This window comes from Aptenodytes patagonicus, chromosome 17 (genome assembly GCF_965638725.1).
Source record: "Aptenodytes patagonicus chromosome 17, bAptPat1.pri.cur, whole genome shotgun sequence".
NCBI lineage: Eukaryota > Metazoa > Chordata > Aves > Sphenisciformes > Spheniscidae > Aptenodytes > Aptenodytes patagonicus.
The window spans coordinates 3,565,483-3,578,030 of NC_134965.1; the positions used below are offsets into that span (position 1 = coordinate 3,565,483).

Genomic DNA, 12,548 nt, shown 5'->3' on the forward strand with positions numbered 1-12,548 from the left:
TTCATCACTACAAAGCCAAGCCATTTCACCACATGATCATTTTATACGTTCCAGCCTAGTTCTGAAGAGATTTTGAGTTCTTTAGCAATTTCATGCCTTTTCTCAAAATCATTCCTCTGGTTACTGGGCCTGAATCCAGTTTTGGATGACAAATTCAAAACCACGTTTGTCTACTTCTTCAAAACAATCACTTTGCAGGCCCATGGCTAGATCTCCTCTGCATGAGGGTATTCAGGAACAACTCGTGCACTCTACCGTCTAACAATTTCAGTGATCCCACATAGTTTTGGTATCATAAAGACATTTGACGCTCCAGCTTTCAATAACTGTGAGCTTAAAATCTGCAGCTCAGCTCTTCTGTGACTCTAATGCACTTGCTTTCTTCTTGTCTTGAATGTTGCAACAGGATTGATCTATATTCTGAGAAAGACCTACTCATAACACTGAGCGAACCCGTAGCTGAGTTTGTAACAGTAGTTCTGGTTAGGCATGTTGGCTTGTCTCGGAGTTCAGTGACACGCCAGGAAAACTGAAGCAATGGAGACTGGAAAGGGCATTTCCGTGGAAAAGGATACAGAAGAACAGGAATGCTGAGATTTGCTGCTTTCTCTTCTGGGGGAACCAAAGCAGGATTAGGGAATGAACTCAAGCTGAGAGTTTTAAGAGGACAAGTGCTGATGCACAGCAGCCTCCATCCCAGTGCTGTTGGCTACGCTGCTGTCAGGCTGCCACTGACACATCAGAGAGCCCCTCTCAGGGCACGAAGGCAGCACCCTGCCAAACTGTCACAGCACTTCAGATCCCCTACGCCAGCCACGCCAGAGGCAGCCACAGCCGTCCAGGCCATGCTGACAAGCTGGGGCTATAGCAGAGGCAGCGTTTACAGGACCAGAGCACACAGCAGACACCAGCATCCCAATTCTCAGGTCAATTCAGCATTCCTAATGCTCCAAGACCGTATGCAAAAGCACAGGGAGGGTAGAAGATCTACAGCCTCCTTGGTCTCACATATATCAACATCTGAAAAAGATACAACTCAAGTATATTCTTGGACAGTAGGAAAGTTGGATGTTTTTCAGAGCTTAAGTTCTGGAAGAACAACAATACTCCCCCCCTACCCAACACAGTATAGTCAGGCCAATATGGCATTCAAATTTCCTGATGATGGCAATCATTCACTTGCATAAATTGTGGAAACTACTGCGCTGAATAACTAGATGCATCGCTCAAGATATGAGCAATCACTCAAAGCCTATATATAGTCATGACTCACCAACCAAGAACAACAATTCATAAAACTCCGTAAAATTATTTGAATAATAACTTTTGCTGCAGAATATTTTTCACATGATGCAGCATGATATTAATACAGATGAAAAAATGTCCCGGGAACCAATAAAAGCCCTTTTTTTGTTTTGATTGACCTGTCTCCCTTAAAAAAAGATGCAACTTTTTTCAAAATTACTTAAAAATATTTGTTGATAATAACTGAAGACAAACACTTACCTCCTACAGATACTTCTATTTGGCTTGGTTCAGCTGGCTCTTAAATGAAAAAAATACAGTCAAATGAATATGAATATAGTTTCAACAATATGAATCAGATAAGTATCTTAGAAAAATTAAGGAAATTAAGTTTTCCCTGAAAAAAAGCACCTCATTTTTTCTCTTATGATAAGACTCAAATATCTTTGAGATAAATGCGTGTAACTTTCTAGAGTCTGCAGCAAAATATAAGAAGTACCCAAACATTTATTACATTACACTACCTAACACTTTCTCTTCTGAGTATGGTTCACTGTGGCAGACCTAGTCCTAGCAGAACATAACATGCACTTGCACAGAATATACCAAGTTGGGAAGAGCTTTACTCAAACCGCTGAAATATAAAACTGTATTTAAAAAAAGTCATCACTTCTGGTTAGTATTGTCTTCAATGGCGAGTATGTGTGTTTTGGGGGAGAGTGGAAAGGTGCAGAATAGAGGGCAAAAAGTATGCTTGAATTCCATAACGATTTTTCTATTATCTATGTGGATGGACTATAGGTGGACAGGTGTTGGGAAAGCCATTTAACCTCTGTAACACTGCAGGTCAGTTAAGGACAGACAGACCACAGCAAGTTCACTGACCATCAGCAGCTGTTTTCCTCCCTTCCATCACCTCCAAATGTAAACGGAGGAGACAGTAGTTTCCTTTATAATTATCTCCACCATACAAGTGTCCCTTACTCTTAAAATGTTTATCGAACATTTTCTCTTAAGTTTCCCAGTTTCTTCGAGTACCAGTTTATTCAGTCAATTGCAAAAGTCTTCCCTGCACTACACCAACTTGGGATACGCATTTTTAAAAGGTCTGGGAACATTTAGAAACTATATTGAGTCAAAAGGAAGTTGCTCGACTACATTTACTTTAGCTATTCATAGCATAAAGCTAAGTTCTCCATTCAGACTAAGATAGGTGATGTGCGTGCAGTCTAGACCCAGCCTAGCAGGGGTTAGAGCTGGGCAGCAGGCAGAAATTCCATCGAGGCCCCTTTCTAGGTTCTTACATGTTACACAGGCAAACTTCACTTGGCTGAACATCTATCCGGTGCAGACACACACATACTTTGAGTTAAGCAGACACCAATAAATGGATACTGAAATGGCTTTATATATTGCCCCTACCAATCCTTCTTTTCAGTTCACTCATCATCTGCAAAAATCAAATCAAGGAAGACGCCAATAACACAGCTTGAAGGAAGCAATGGCTCTTTCTATTAATAAATTAATATATAATAGCTATAAAAGTCACCATCACACACCATCTGTCAAAATAAAATGGCTCATCATGAGCAGCGCGTACCCAGGACATGACTACTAATATCATCTGTCAATAAGATCGAGAACTCCATACCCTACCCCTTCTGCAAGGACATGCGTCACGCTCTGCATCACCTGGCAGTACTGGTGCTGCTGCTGGTGCTGTTGGCGGTGCTTCTGCTTCAGCTTTTTCCATCAGTTCTAAGATTAGACATGATCACTGTTTAACTTCACAATGAAAATGGTCCCACATGTAACACAAGGGCAATCTTACTTCTTGAATCTGCAAATCCTGAAACTTGTCGCATGAACAGGTTACTAACACTTGTGACTGAGCTGCAGTTCAGTATTTTATTACAGAAAAAACATTCCCTATCTCGCCTGCAAGCACCAAAAATTTCCTTGCAAGTTCTCACACGTTCTTCAGAACAAGAATAAAGCATCATCCCTACGTAAGCAGTAGGCTCAGAGCCTTTCAATCATTCACCTCAGTATCTATCAATATCAGATAATTTTGATCATTGTTAATGGACATGGATACTGCATAAAAATCACACGTTCAGTGATCAATCTGCTCCTCCAGTGATGGAAGGTGATTGGATATCTATGTTGTTTTTATTCAGCGTATTAGCCAGCCTCAGTCCCAACACATGCTGAAAGTTATGCTGGATAGACAACAGTTTAATAGATTCTTTCATTTCTAATTCAATCTCTGGAAATGCTATTACACACTTATCTGCCTGGAAGGTTCCCTCTTACAAAGGGATCTCTTTCCCGCCTAAGAAGGTGTGCCTACGACTGGTGAGCAGGTCAACTACAATACCTTCCCGAAAACACTTCGTACTTGCAGTTCATAGACCTCAGCATGTTAGCTGGAATACAGAATCATAGAATCATTTAGGTTGGAAAAGACCTTTAAGATCATCGAGTATGCTGGTGGCTGGATGCAGATGAACGACTGCTGGGTTGCTAAGGCTCAGGCTGGGTAAGGCCAAAGAAACAACAGAAGGTTATTTGGCCTCTAAATTTCTAATCTGACATTAGCTCAGAAAGAACGTGACACAAGGGACACTGTAATGACAGTGTTTTGCAGTTTGTTTTTTCTCTTAAATAAGATCTAAAAAAACAGGTCACAATTATTTTAGGCAACTGAAAATACTAAGACTTTTTTTTTTTTTCCTCTCAAATGATTTCATTGACATGGCCAAATTGGCCATGGCACTTCAGGTGATTACACTCTGCCTCTCTAAACCATTAGTTTCAGCAGAATGAAGAATTTTTCACTGGAACACGGTTGGTGCAGCTACTGGAAAGTTCTTGCTTATTAACTGCTACTGCGATGGATCCGAACCTAAAATGTAGACACTCCCATGTAAGTCTGTTGCTCAGTCAGGGTCCTAAATCTCTTTGGGACTCTGCAGCTGAAAAATACAAAATCAGTATCTTGCATTTTCATATCAAAGTTAACGCTAATCTTACACTGTTCCGTAAATTTATCACACTGCTCTCGAGTTAATTGCACATGCATGTTTAGTCAGGAAATCTTAAATGAGACAGACACAGACAAGAGAGTTATACATAGAACTTAACCACTGTGGAGCCTCTGCTACTAAGCCAGAATGAAGAAAACGAATCTTGGTAAGTTACAAAAATACATTTGCCATCAGTGTTTCATAAATACTTACGATTGTTAATCACAAGTCCTGGAAATGGTCTGGGGGGGGAAAAAAAAAAAATAAAATTACTGATTCTAAAATATACTGCATGGGGTCCCCCTCCCGAGGCGGCCTCAGCTAATGGTTCGTAACAGAGGCCAGGCTAAAAAATGAACAGAAAGTCAAACAAGACAGAAGGAACCATCATAGCAGCTCTTGGGCACCGTGGTTTGTTCGCTAGCATTTTGAAAAGTAACATACACAGAAAGATCTAAATCCTTCCCTCAGTCACAGCTAATTAACAGGGAGTCACCTCTTCTTCAGAGCTCAATTAAATAAAATGTATCAAGCAAAAGTCCTTTCAGTTAGAACTCTTCATGATTAAGGGTTGAGAATTCAGACCCCTTAGTAAAATACATTTAAGAAATTTATCTCTATCTGAAGATAAATTGAAGCTTTTAGACTCCTGTGAAGCAGTCTATGATTTGAGAAGTTACATAAACTGATAAATTTTTATTTTCAATTCCTGAACACCTTCTGAGTATGATTCCAAAGTTTCATCTATTCAGCTTCATGCTTACAAATATACTTTGTATATACATGTGGGTCTGTGTATATACGTCTATGCAAACATACACATACAAATAAAATTCACTTATATTGTAATTGGACAACGTTGTATTTTTATATATTGTAGATAAACTCATTTTGTAGGAAAAAAAACATTTATCAAAGAGCTTACCTTAGCTCAGGAATTTTAACACAACTGAAATACTTAAAAATATTAATATTAATACTACTACAAACATACTAATTACTGTCAAGAGCCAACAAGCTCTGGACCTGTCTCAAAGCTTGATCTGATAAATAGGAGAGCAAGGCCCACAACACTTTAGGACTCTGTTACAGAATATGAATAGATTTAAACTCAAAAGACAGCTTGCTGTAATATGCAGTATTAATAATATGCTCTTTGTCATACTAAATTGGACATGTCTCCAAAAAGTTACCATCTTCATTCATGCTATGAACATTTGGGCTTCATTTGACTTGACATACTGTTTCCGAAAGAGCCAACATCTTCCACTATTTAAAGATGCACTGCAAGTTCTATTCTTTCGAATCTCAATTTATTCAAGCTACAGGGCTGCCCTCACAACATCTGCACAATCTAATCAATGGCAACTACATACCGAATGACAGTAAATTTTATAAACTCTGCTGATTCCAAAATCTTCCTCATCGAGCTGATTTCCAGATAACTGGGAGCTTTAAATGCCACGCCAGGAGGCATCCCATCCACCACCACACAGCCAGGGTTGATAGTGATTTTTCTGTACGGGACTTTCACAGGAAAATTCATACCAATGGCTTCACCTAAGTGAGAGAGGTCATGTTTATGTTCAAGTCTATGTATTTATGATTACATGCTGAAGAAAAAGTCCTCAGACGATAAAGAAACTAAATGCAAACCCAAGCTTTTTATCAGATCTGAAACTATGAAAATCCACTTGACAATTAAACCATTACAGTGTTAGAAGTTTTGGATTACACTCTTGAATGTTACTACGAGATCATTAGTTACAACTTCAACTCTTAACAGCTCACCATATAAAGGACCCAGATTCTGTTTTTACTAAAAAAGATGTAAGATATCTAAGGAAACAGCTACATGAAGGAAGACAAAGCATTTCCTGCAACGCGCACGAAAAGCAATTCAACAGAGCACTAGTGAAGGAATTTCAGACAAAGAAACTCAGGTCATTGTTGCCGTACAAAGCAGAAATAAAGAAAACCATACATAGTAAAAAGGTTAAGTTGCATTTTAAAAATTATTCTAGTCTCAAGTATTAAGAGGTCTCTGAAGCCCTAAGAAGAATCACGGTTTGCCAGCAAAATAAGTAATTCATCCATGTTTACACAGAAATAAACAGGAAGGGGGCGGAACTTAAAGCAATCTATAGTCTTGGGATTTTTTGTTTAAAACACCAAACAACCTACATCACTTACAAAAGATTCTTTTTGAAGTCAAAACACAGCATTCATATACAATTCTCAAATTTGTTCATTTTAGCGATCATACACATCATCCCCTGTGATGATTCAGTAACTTCAATATGAACAACATTAATTGCATTCACACCTATGTAAAAATGGGGAGTAAGAAGCAATTACCAAATTTCCGGCTAAAAAGATCATTTACTTGCTCTCTCAATTGTCTGGCCTTCTCTACTTTTGACAGTCGCTCACTTTCATCATCTGGAAGAAATTGTTCGAATAGCATCAGAATTAAGCAGCTTTTTTTTCCCCTGAAGCTTGTTTATTGTTGCATGTTTACTCAAAGCAGGTGTATCTGAACGCTTCGAAACAGCCCCCGTCTTTGTTCCTAGTTTTAGCAGTAACACAGAATTGTAGAAATACGCAAAAATAGATGGTTGTTAATAAATCTGTGAGAAGCTTCAAAGTATTTACATAACCAACATTAGATTTACTATCTAGAGGTGATTTTGTAAATTTAATCTAAACCCACAAATTATATTTTATTTTCTTACAGTACGTATAATGGTGGGGAAAGGTAAAAGCAAAGCGACATTCAACAGATGGCCATAGCATGCAACGTTCCTCACGGTTTCTAATGAATGTAATAGATGCCTGAGAAAGTAGTAATCAGTGTTAAGACAAAGCAGTTCAGTCTGCAGGGTTATTCAATTCAGTCTCAGTCCTGATCTCTTGAAGTTGCCAAGAAAATTGCAAATCAGTATTTAACTTATTGCATGAGAAAAAAGGGAAAAATGTGCATACGTCTTAACTAGGGGCTGGACCAAGAATATTCTAGAGACGTCACTGAATAGATATTCATGAGCATTAGAAAATATTTAACATCTCAGCAAAAACAGAATGCTAAATTATGCTCTTTGTTGACTGTACTTATATTTCAGCGAAGCAACTTGACTGTAGGAAAAAACTTCATCAGACTAAACAAATGTCACGGGGAATATAACGCAAAAAGTATGATGTGAAACCTGACAGTATACACACCTGGTATAGTTACTTGAATGATGTTAAGATCTTCAACACCTGCAGCTGTGTTCACCACTGTGTTTGTTGTGGTGCTTGCTGTATTGGTTATATTGGATGAATTATTTTTTCCTAAAAGTGAGAGAATTAATTTAAAAAACAGTTGTAAAGAGCCCAAAATCTTGACTGTCATATATAAAGAAAATATTGCAAAATAACAGATATTTGCAAAATTTTCAAAGCAGACCCAGTCCCATTTTCAAAATGGGTTCAGCTTCCAGTGAGACATACTTATTGAAGGTACACACTACTCTGTCTTTCCAACCCAAGAGGAGAAAGGGCTAGATTAAAGACACTGTTAATCTTTACCATTTTCTAAAAAGACTGTTAAGAAAAGGAAAAAAAAGAGTATGTGGAACAGGTATTGGGGTATTTTTATTAACAGAAATATCATAGTACTTGCAGTTAATTTAGTAACACCTACTGATCCACATGTTCACTGCATGCATTCACAAAAGAAATCCCTTACGGTTAGATTTGTAAGCCACGCTGTCCAGCAGCACAAACTAGCATAGCTCAACTAACTCAGTGGAGTTTTGCCAGCCCATACTAACAGATAATAATATGACTCAAAACATTTAATCCGTGATCTGTCCGACAATTTTCTACTGGCTATCTGCACTCCTATCTGTGGAGCACTTCTCATTTAGATGACCTACATATCAGGATCAAATAATTTATCTCTAGACCTGAATTACTTCTGTGAATCACACGTTGCTTCTTACATTTTGATAAAAGGTAGTAAAGAATGTATTAGAGGCATGATTATTGTGAATAACTTTAGAAAATTTAATAGTCCCTTGCTAAAGCTGTATTAAAACTGTAACTGGAAAGTGCTTTTCCCATCTTAAAAACAAACAAGCAAACCAACCACAATGTAGAATGAATCTTTCAGGAACTCATTAACCCCATGCAGCACTCCTGATTTGTATTTAGTCCTTGAAAGAGACTTATCTAGAACGTTAAGCAGTTGCAAAACTCACTTTGGGGGCTTCTAGCAGAACTTTCCTTAACAGCCGCCTCAAACATCTCAGGCCTGCAAACAGATTGAACATTTCATGTACCGTAATAAAAGTACATTCATCAACATTAAAGAAAATGAGATCTTCTAATATTAATTTAGTAAAGACAGGAACTAAGTGATATCGTAAATGCTATATTACCCTCAGCCAAACAGACAGCCAAGAATGCAATGGCTGAGAGGCTCCGCAACTTCTCTTGCCACTGTTTCTACACTGGCACACGGGTATCTAAACCTATTCTAGACAAGAAAAATAAATTCTTACAACTCCCAATATATGAATCTCCACTTCTCAGCTCTTAGTACACTGCCGGCAAGTTTTGTGAGTAACCCACAAGCGCTCCACGCAGTAGGAACTAAACCAGTGATGTGATAACTGAAATGGGCTAAGAAAGCCGGACTTGCTATTCCTCCTAAAACAGGTTGTGAGTGTCTTTCAAAACAAAAAGAGATTACTGTATCTTGCTCCACCTCTGCAAGAGCTTTCTGACCATTTCCTCATTTACTAAAAATATTCCAGTGTGTATTTTGTAGAGTAATTTAGCAACTTGGCAACACAATTTCATTTTTTGGTCTAGATTTCAATACTCATAGAATGGATTATCAAAGACATATGGGAGTCTTACTTTTTAATAATGAATTTTATCTTCGATTTGTTTCTCAGGATCTTCTCTAGTCTTGGAATTCCAAAAGTAGAAGGTCGGCGGAATGGCACCCCCTCGGGTAGTCCTTCCACATAGAAAACCTCCGGGAAGGATTCAAACAACGCAAACGGCACCTTCACTGGTTCAGTCAGCCCCAGCGCTTCCCCTGAAATGCAACAGAGCAAATAAGCTACCAGCTAGATAACTGATGTGTCTATAAAAAGGAAAATCTCAGGTATAAATGGTATATAATAGTTGGCACATACATACTAGATTAGGTGGAACCAGCAGGCTTTGCTTTTTTTTGGTGACAGCTATGAGTAGGCAGGAAGAAAATAAACAGTCTCAAACATAACTCGTTCTGTTGCAGTAATCTGATCATAATTTGCAGTTGAAAATATTAGTATTTATAGACAGCTCATGCCACTGGCTTGGTCTGCATACAAGACTATCCCGTTTGTACTCCACTTTGTTACAGGCAGTGTATTCTGTCTTTGCCTCTGCTAGAGAGTAGCACCAAGGGCAGGTGACATTAGTCAGGTCTTGTTCCAAAAACTGCACTCAGAAGAGTAATGAGAAGTCATTACTTCCAAAAGTCATTAGCTTCCAAACAGCCTGCACTAGAAGAAGCGCTGGGATACGATGGAGCACGTCTCTCCAGATACCATCCATAACATACTGAGTCATGCAGAGGCTGAAGTCATGCAAAGTTCTTAAGCAGAGCGAAGAAAACTTAAATGATGTGCCAGGATGTGGAGTCACTATGTCTCTGGGTCATTACAGAAGTAGTAATCCAACCACAACTTCTCCATTTCCAAACCCAAATAAAATAACTAGTGGAAGTGTGACACAGAATTGCAAGCAACCTACATGAGAATGAACTCAAAAATGAGATTGTCTAGAGTACACAGGGATTGCAGGACCTTTGGGATAAACATGTGAACATATCTATCATACGTCTAACTGCATGTTTATAGGAAAGACATCTCAGTAAAAAAAGAATCAATAAACTTACCACATTTTTCATTAAAAAGGTTTTCAACTTTCTGCTTTAAGTCAGTAATTTTGGCATTCCACGCCTCTGCCAGGAGGAAATTGGAAGAATTAAATCAACATGCACACAATAAATCAGTCCTTGAGGAATATTTTAATAAATGTTTAATAAATTATTATGCTCGATAACCGATTTACTATGACAGTAAAATACGCAAAATGGCTACCATTCTGCAAACGGCACTGAAACATTCTGCTGCAGTCTAAACCTATAATCACGTGAATCCTCATTTTCCTAAAGTTTTGAAAAATACTGCTAACTAAAGCAAGGACGATTAAAATTGAAATCAAGAGTGATCCAAATTTACAGTATCAGGCAACATGAAAACTACTCATCTGAACCAGCACCCAAAATAGCAGCAGAAAGTTCTTCATATGTTCAGTGACATAGCCCTGAAACACATGCCCCTCTTGAGAACTATAAACTCTATCATAATTTCAACTTCAGTGGGTAAGATTAAACGTCCACCTAGCTAGGCATTTTGTTTCTGACAGCAACCAGCAGCAATTCCTAAACCAGTTTACTTGCGGCTGCAGTAAGTGGTCCGTAGCTGGTCTACGGAACTAAAAACTCAGTTGAAAGTTTAAGAAAGTTGCAGACTGTCCTGGTTTCGGCAGGGATAGAGTTAATTTTCTTCCTAGCAGCTGGTACAGTGCTGTGTTTTGGATTTAGGAGGAGAACAAAGTTGATAAGGCACCGATGTTTTAGTTGTTGCTAGGTAATGCTTACACTAGCCAAGGACGTTTTAGTTCTCCATGCTCTGCCGACTGAGCAGGCTGGAGGTGCACAAGAAGCTGGGAGGGGGCACAGCCAAACTGGCCAGAGGGACATTCCATACCATGGGACGTCATGCTCAGTACAGAAACTGGGGAAAGCTGGCCGGGGGGGCCGCTGCTTGGGGACTGGCTGGGCATCGGTCGACGGGTGGTGAGCAACTGCACTGTGCATCACTTGCTTTGTGTGTTATTATTATTATTATTATTATTATTATTATTATTATTTCAATTATTAAACTGTTTTTATCTCAACCCACGAGTTTTTCTCACTTGTGCTCTTCCAATTCTCTCCCCCATCCCACCGGGGGGGGGTGGGGGGGAGTGAGCGAGTGGCTGTGCAGTGCTCAGTTGCCGACTGAGGTTAAACCACAACAGAGACCAAAGCTTAAAAAAAGCCTAGGTCTAACAATAACAAGCAAGTCCAAGAAAACTGTACACAACTGTGAATAGGAATACTGCCCATGCCAAAAGGAGCAGTCATACCAAATCAGTATCTTATATTCATTCTAAACTCTCAGTAGGAGCAAAGAATTCTTTTGTTTGACATTTTATGACCATATGGCTAAAAAGAAAGCATGAGGGACAAATACAAAAAAACAGGTAACAACAAACTCCTACATAAATATAAGCAAATAATCTGAGAATGTAAGGATGCTGAAAAAAGGTTTCATGAGACTTGGAAACTGCTTATAGTTACTCTGAATACAGTCATTCAACTCCCTTGACTACGAGGAATTTATCTGGGTTGCAAATTTGACTCTGCTTTCAATGCAAAGATTTCTGTGCTAGAGCACTGCACAGACAGGCCTGGTCCTCCATGGTTAAAAAGCTCAGGCCCACTGCTCATGAACACAACTACACGGCTTCCAGTCCTGTCTGGCTTTTCCTTCACTGATTTTCCAGAACTGGAGAGGTCTATAATGGCGACCTTGCAAAATCAGCTCCGATAGATCGTGGCTTACTAATGTTAGTTCAAATCCTTCCTAGTTCCTACATACCACTTGGGTATCTCCGCACAGTGATGCTCAATATTTCAAGTTTGTGGAGCGCTTATTAAGCTTATGCACAATATCAGATCACAGCTGGGTGCAACCAGACAGTCCTTCAAGGGTCTGCAGCACTGTGAGATAACAGAGCAGCAAAAGTCTAAAGGGACTGATTCTGAACCCAAGCTAATAAGATCTAATGGACCCGTGCTGCATTTGTACAGCATCCTCCACACATCATCCAGGATTTCTCTGATGCAGATTATTCTATACGACGAAGAACTGAATGTACATGAAAACAGGAACTTCAGTCATTCACTAACTGTAGGATAAAACATGAATTCAAAATCTCTCTGATACATAATCACCAGAATTTTCAATACCAACATTAATAGAATGCACGTGTGCTAATTCCCACAACATTTACCAAAAGAAAACTCTCTTCCTCGTGGCTTGAAACTCATATTGGACCCATTGGTTTGAGAATTAGTTCGAACATCTGTTGTTTGTTGTTTATTAGGACCTGTAAAAA

The 12,548-nt window shown here is 38.9% G+C and overlaps 1 protein-coding gene across 9 annotated transcripts in view; it reads right to left on the reverse strand.

The window, feature by feature from the left end:
• Window positions 1–12,548, reverse strand: part of GTF2I (general transcription factor IIi) — an 80,835-nt gene that overhangs the window by 5,515 nt on the left and 62,772 nt on the right. For 6 of the 9 annotated variants that reach the window (XM_076354586.1, XM_076354589.1, XM_076354585.1 and 3 more), the window contains exons 23-32: window positions 12,444–12,539; window positions 10,216–10,281; window positions 9,183–9,366; window positions 8,519–8,571; window positions 7,497–7,607; window positions 6,633–6,716; window positions 5,651–5,834; window positions 4,488–4,516; window positions 2,902–3,003; window positions 1,507–1,545 (exon numbers count right to left, since the gene is read on the reverse strand). In XM_076354586.1, the coding sequence (XP_076210701.1) occupies window positions 1,507–1,545; window positions 2,902–3,003; window positions 4,488–4,516; window positions 5,651–5,834; window positions 6,633–6,716; window positions 7,497–7,607; window positions 8,519–8,571; window positions 9,183–9,366; window positions 10,216–10,281; window positions 12,444–12,539 (948 nt within the window). Of the gene's footprint in view, window positions 1–1,506; window positions 1,546–2,901; window positions 4,224–4,487; window positions 4,517–5,650; window positions 5,835–6,632; window positions 6,717–7,496; window positions 7,608–8,518; window positions 8,572–9,182; window positions 9,367–10,215; window positions 10,282–12,443; window positions 12,540–12,548 lie in introns of those variants that run through there. The other 3 variants (XM_076354590.1, XM_076354594.1, XR_012996675.1) reach the window with 2 other exon arrangements.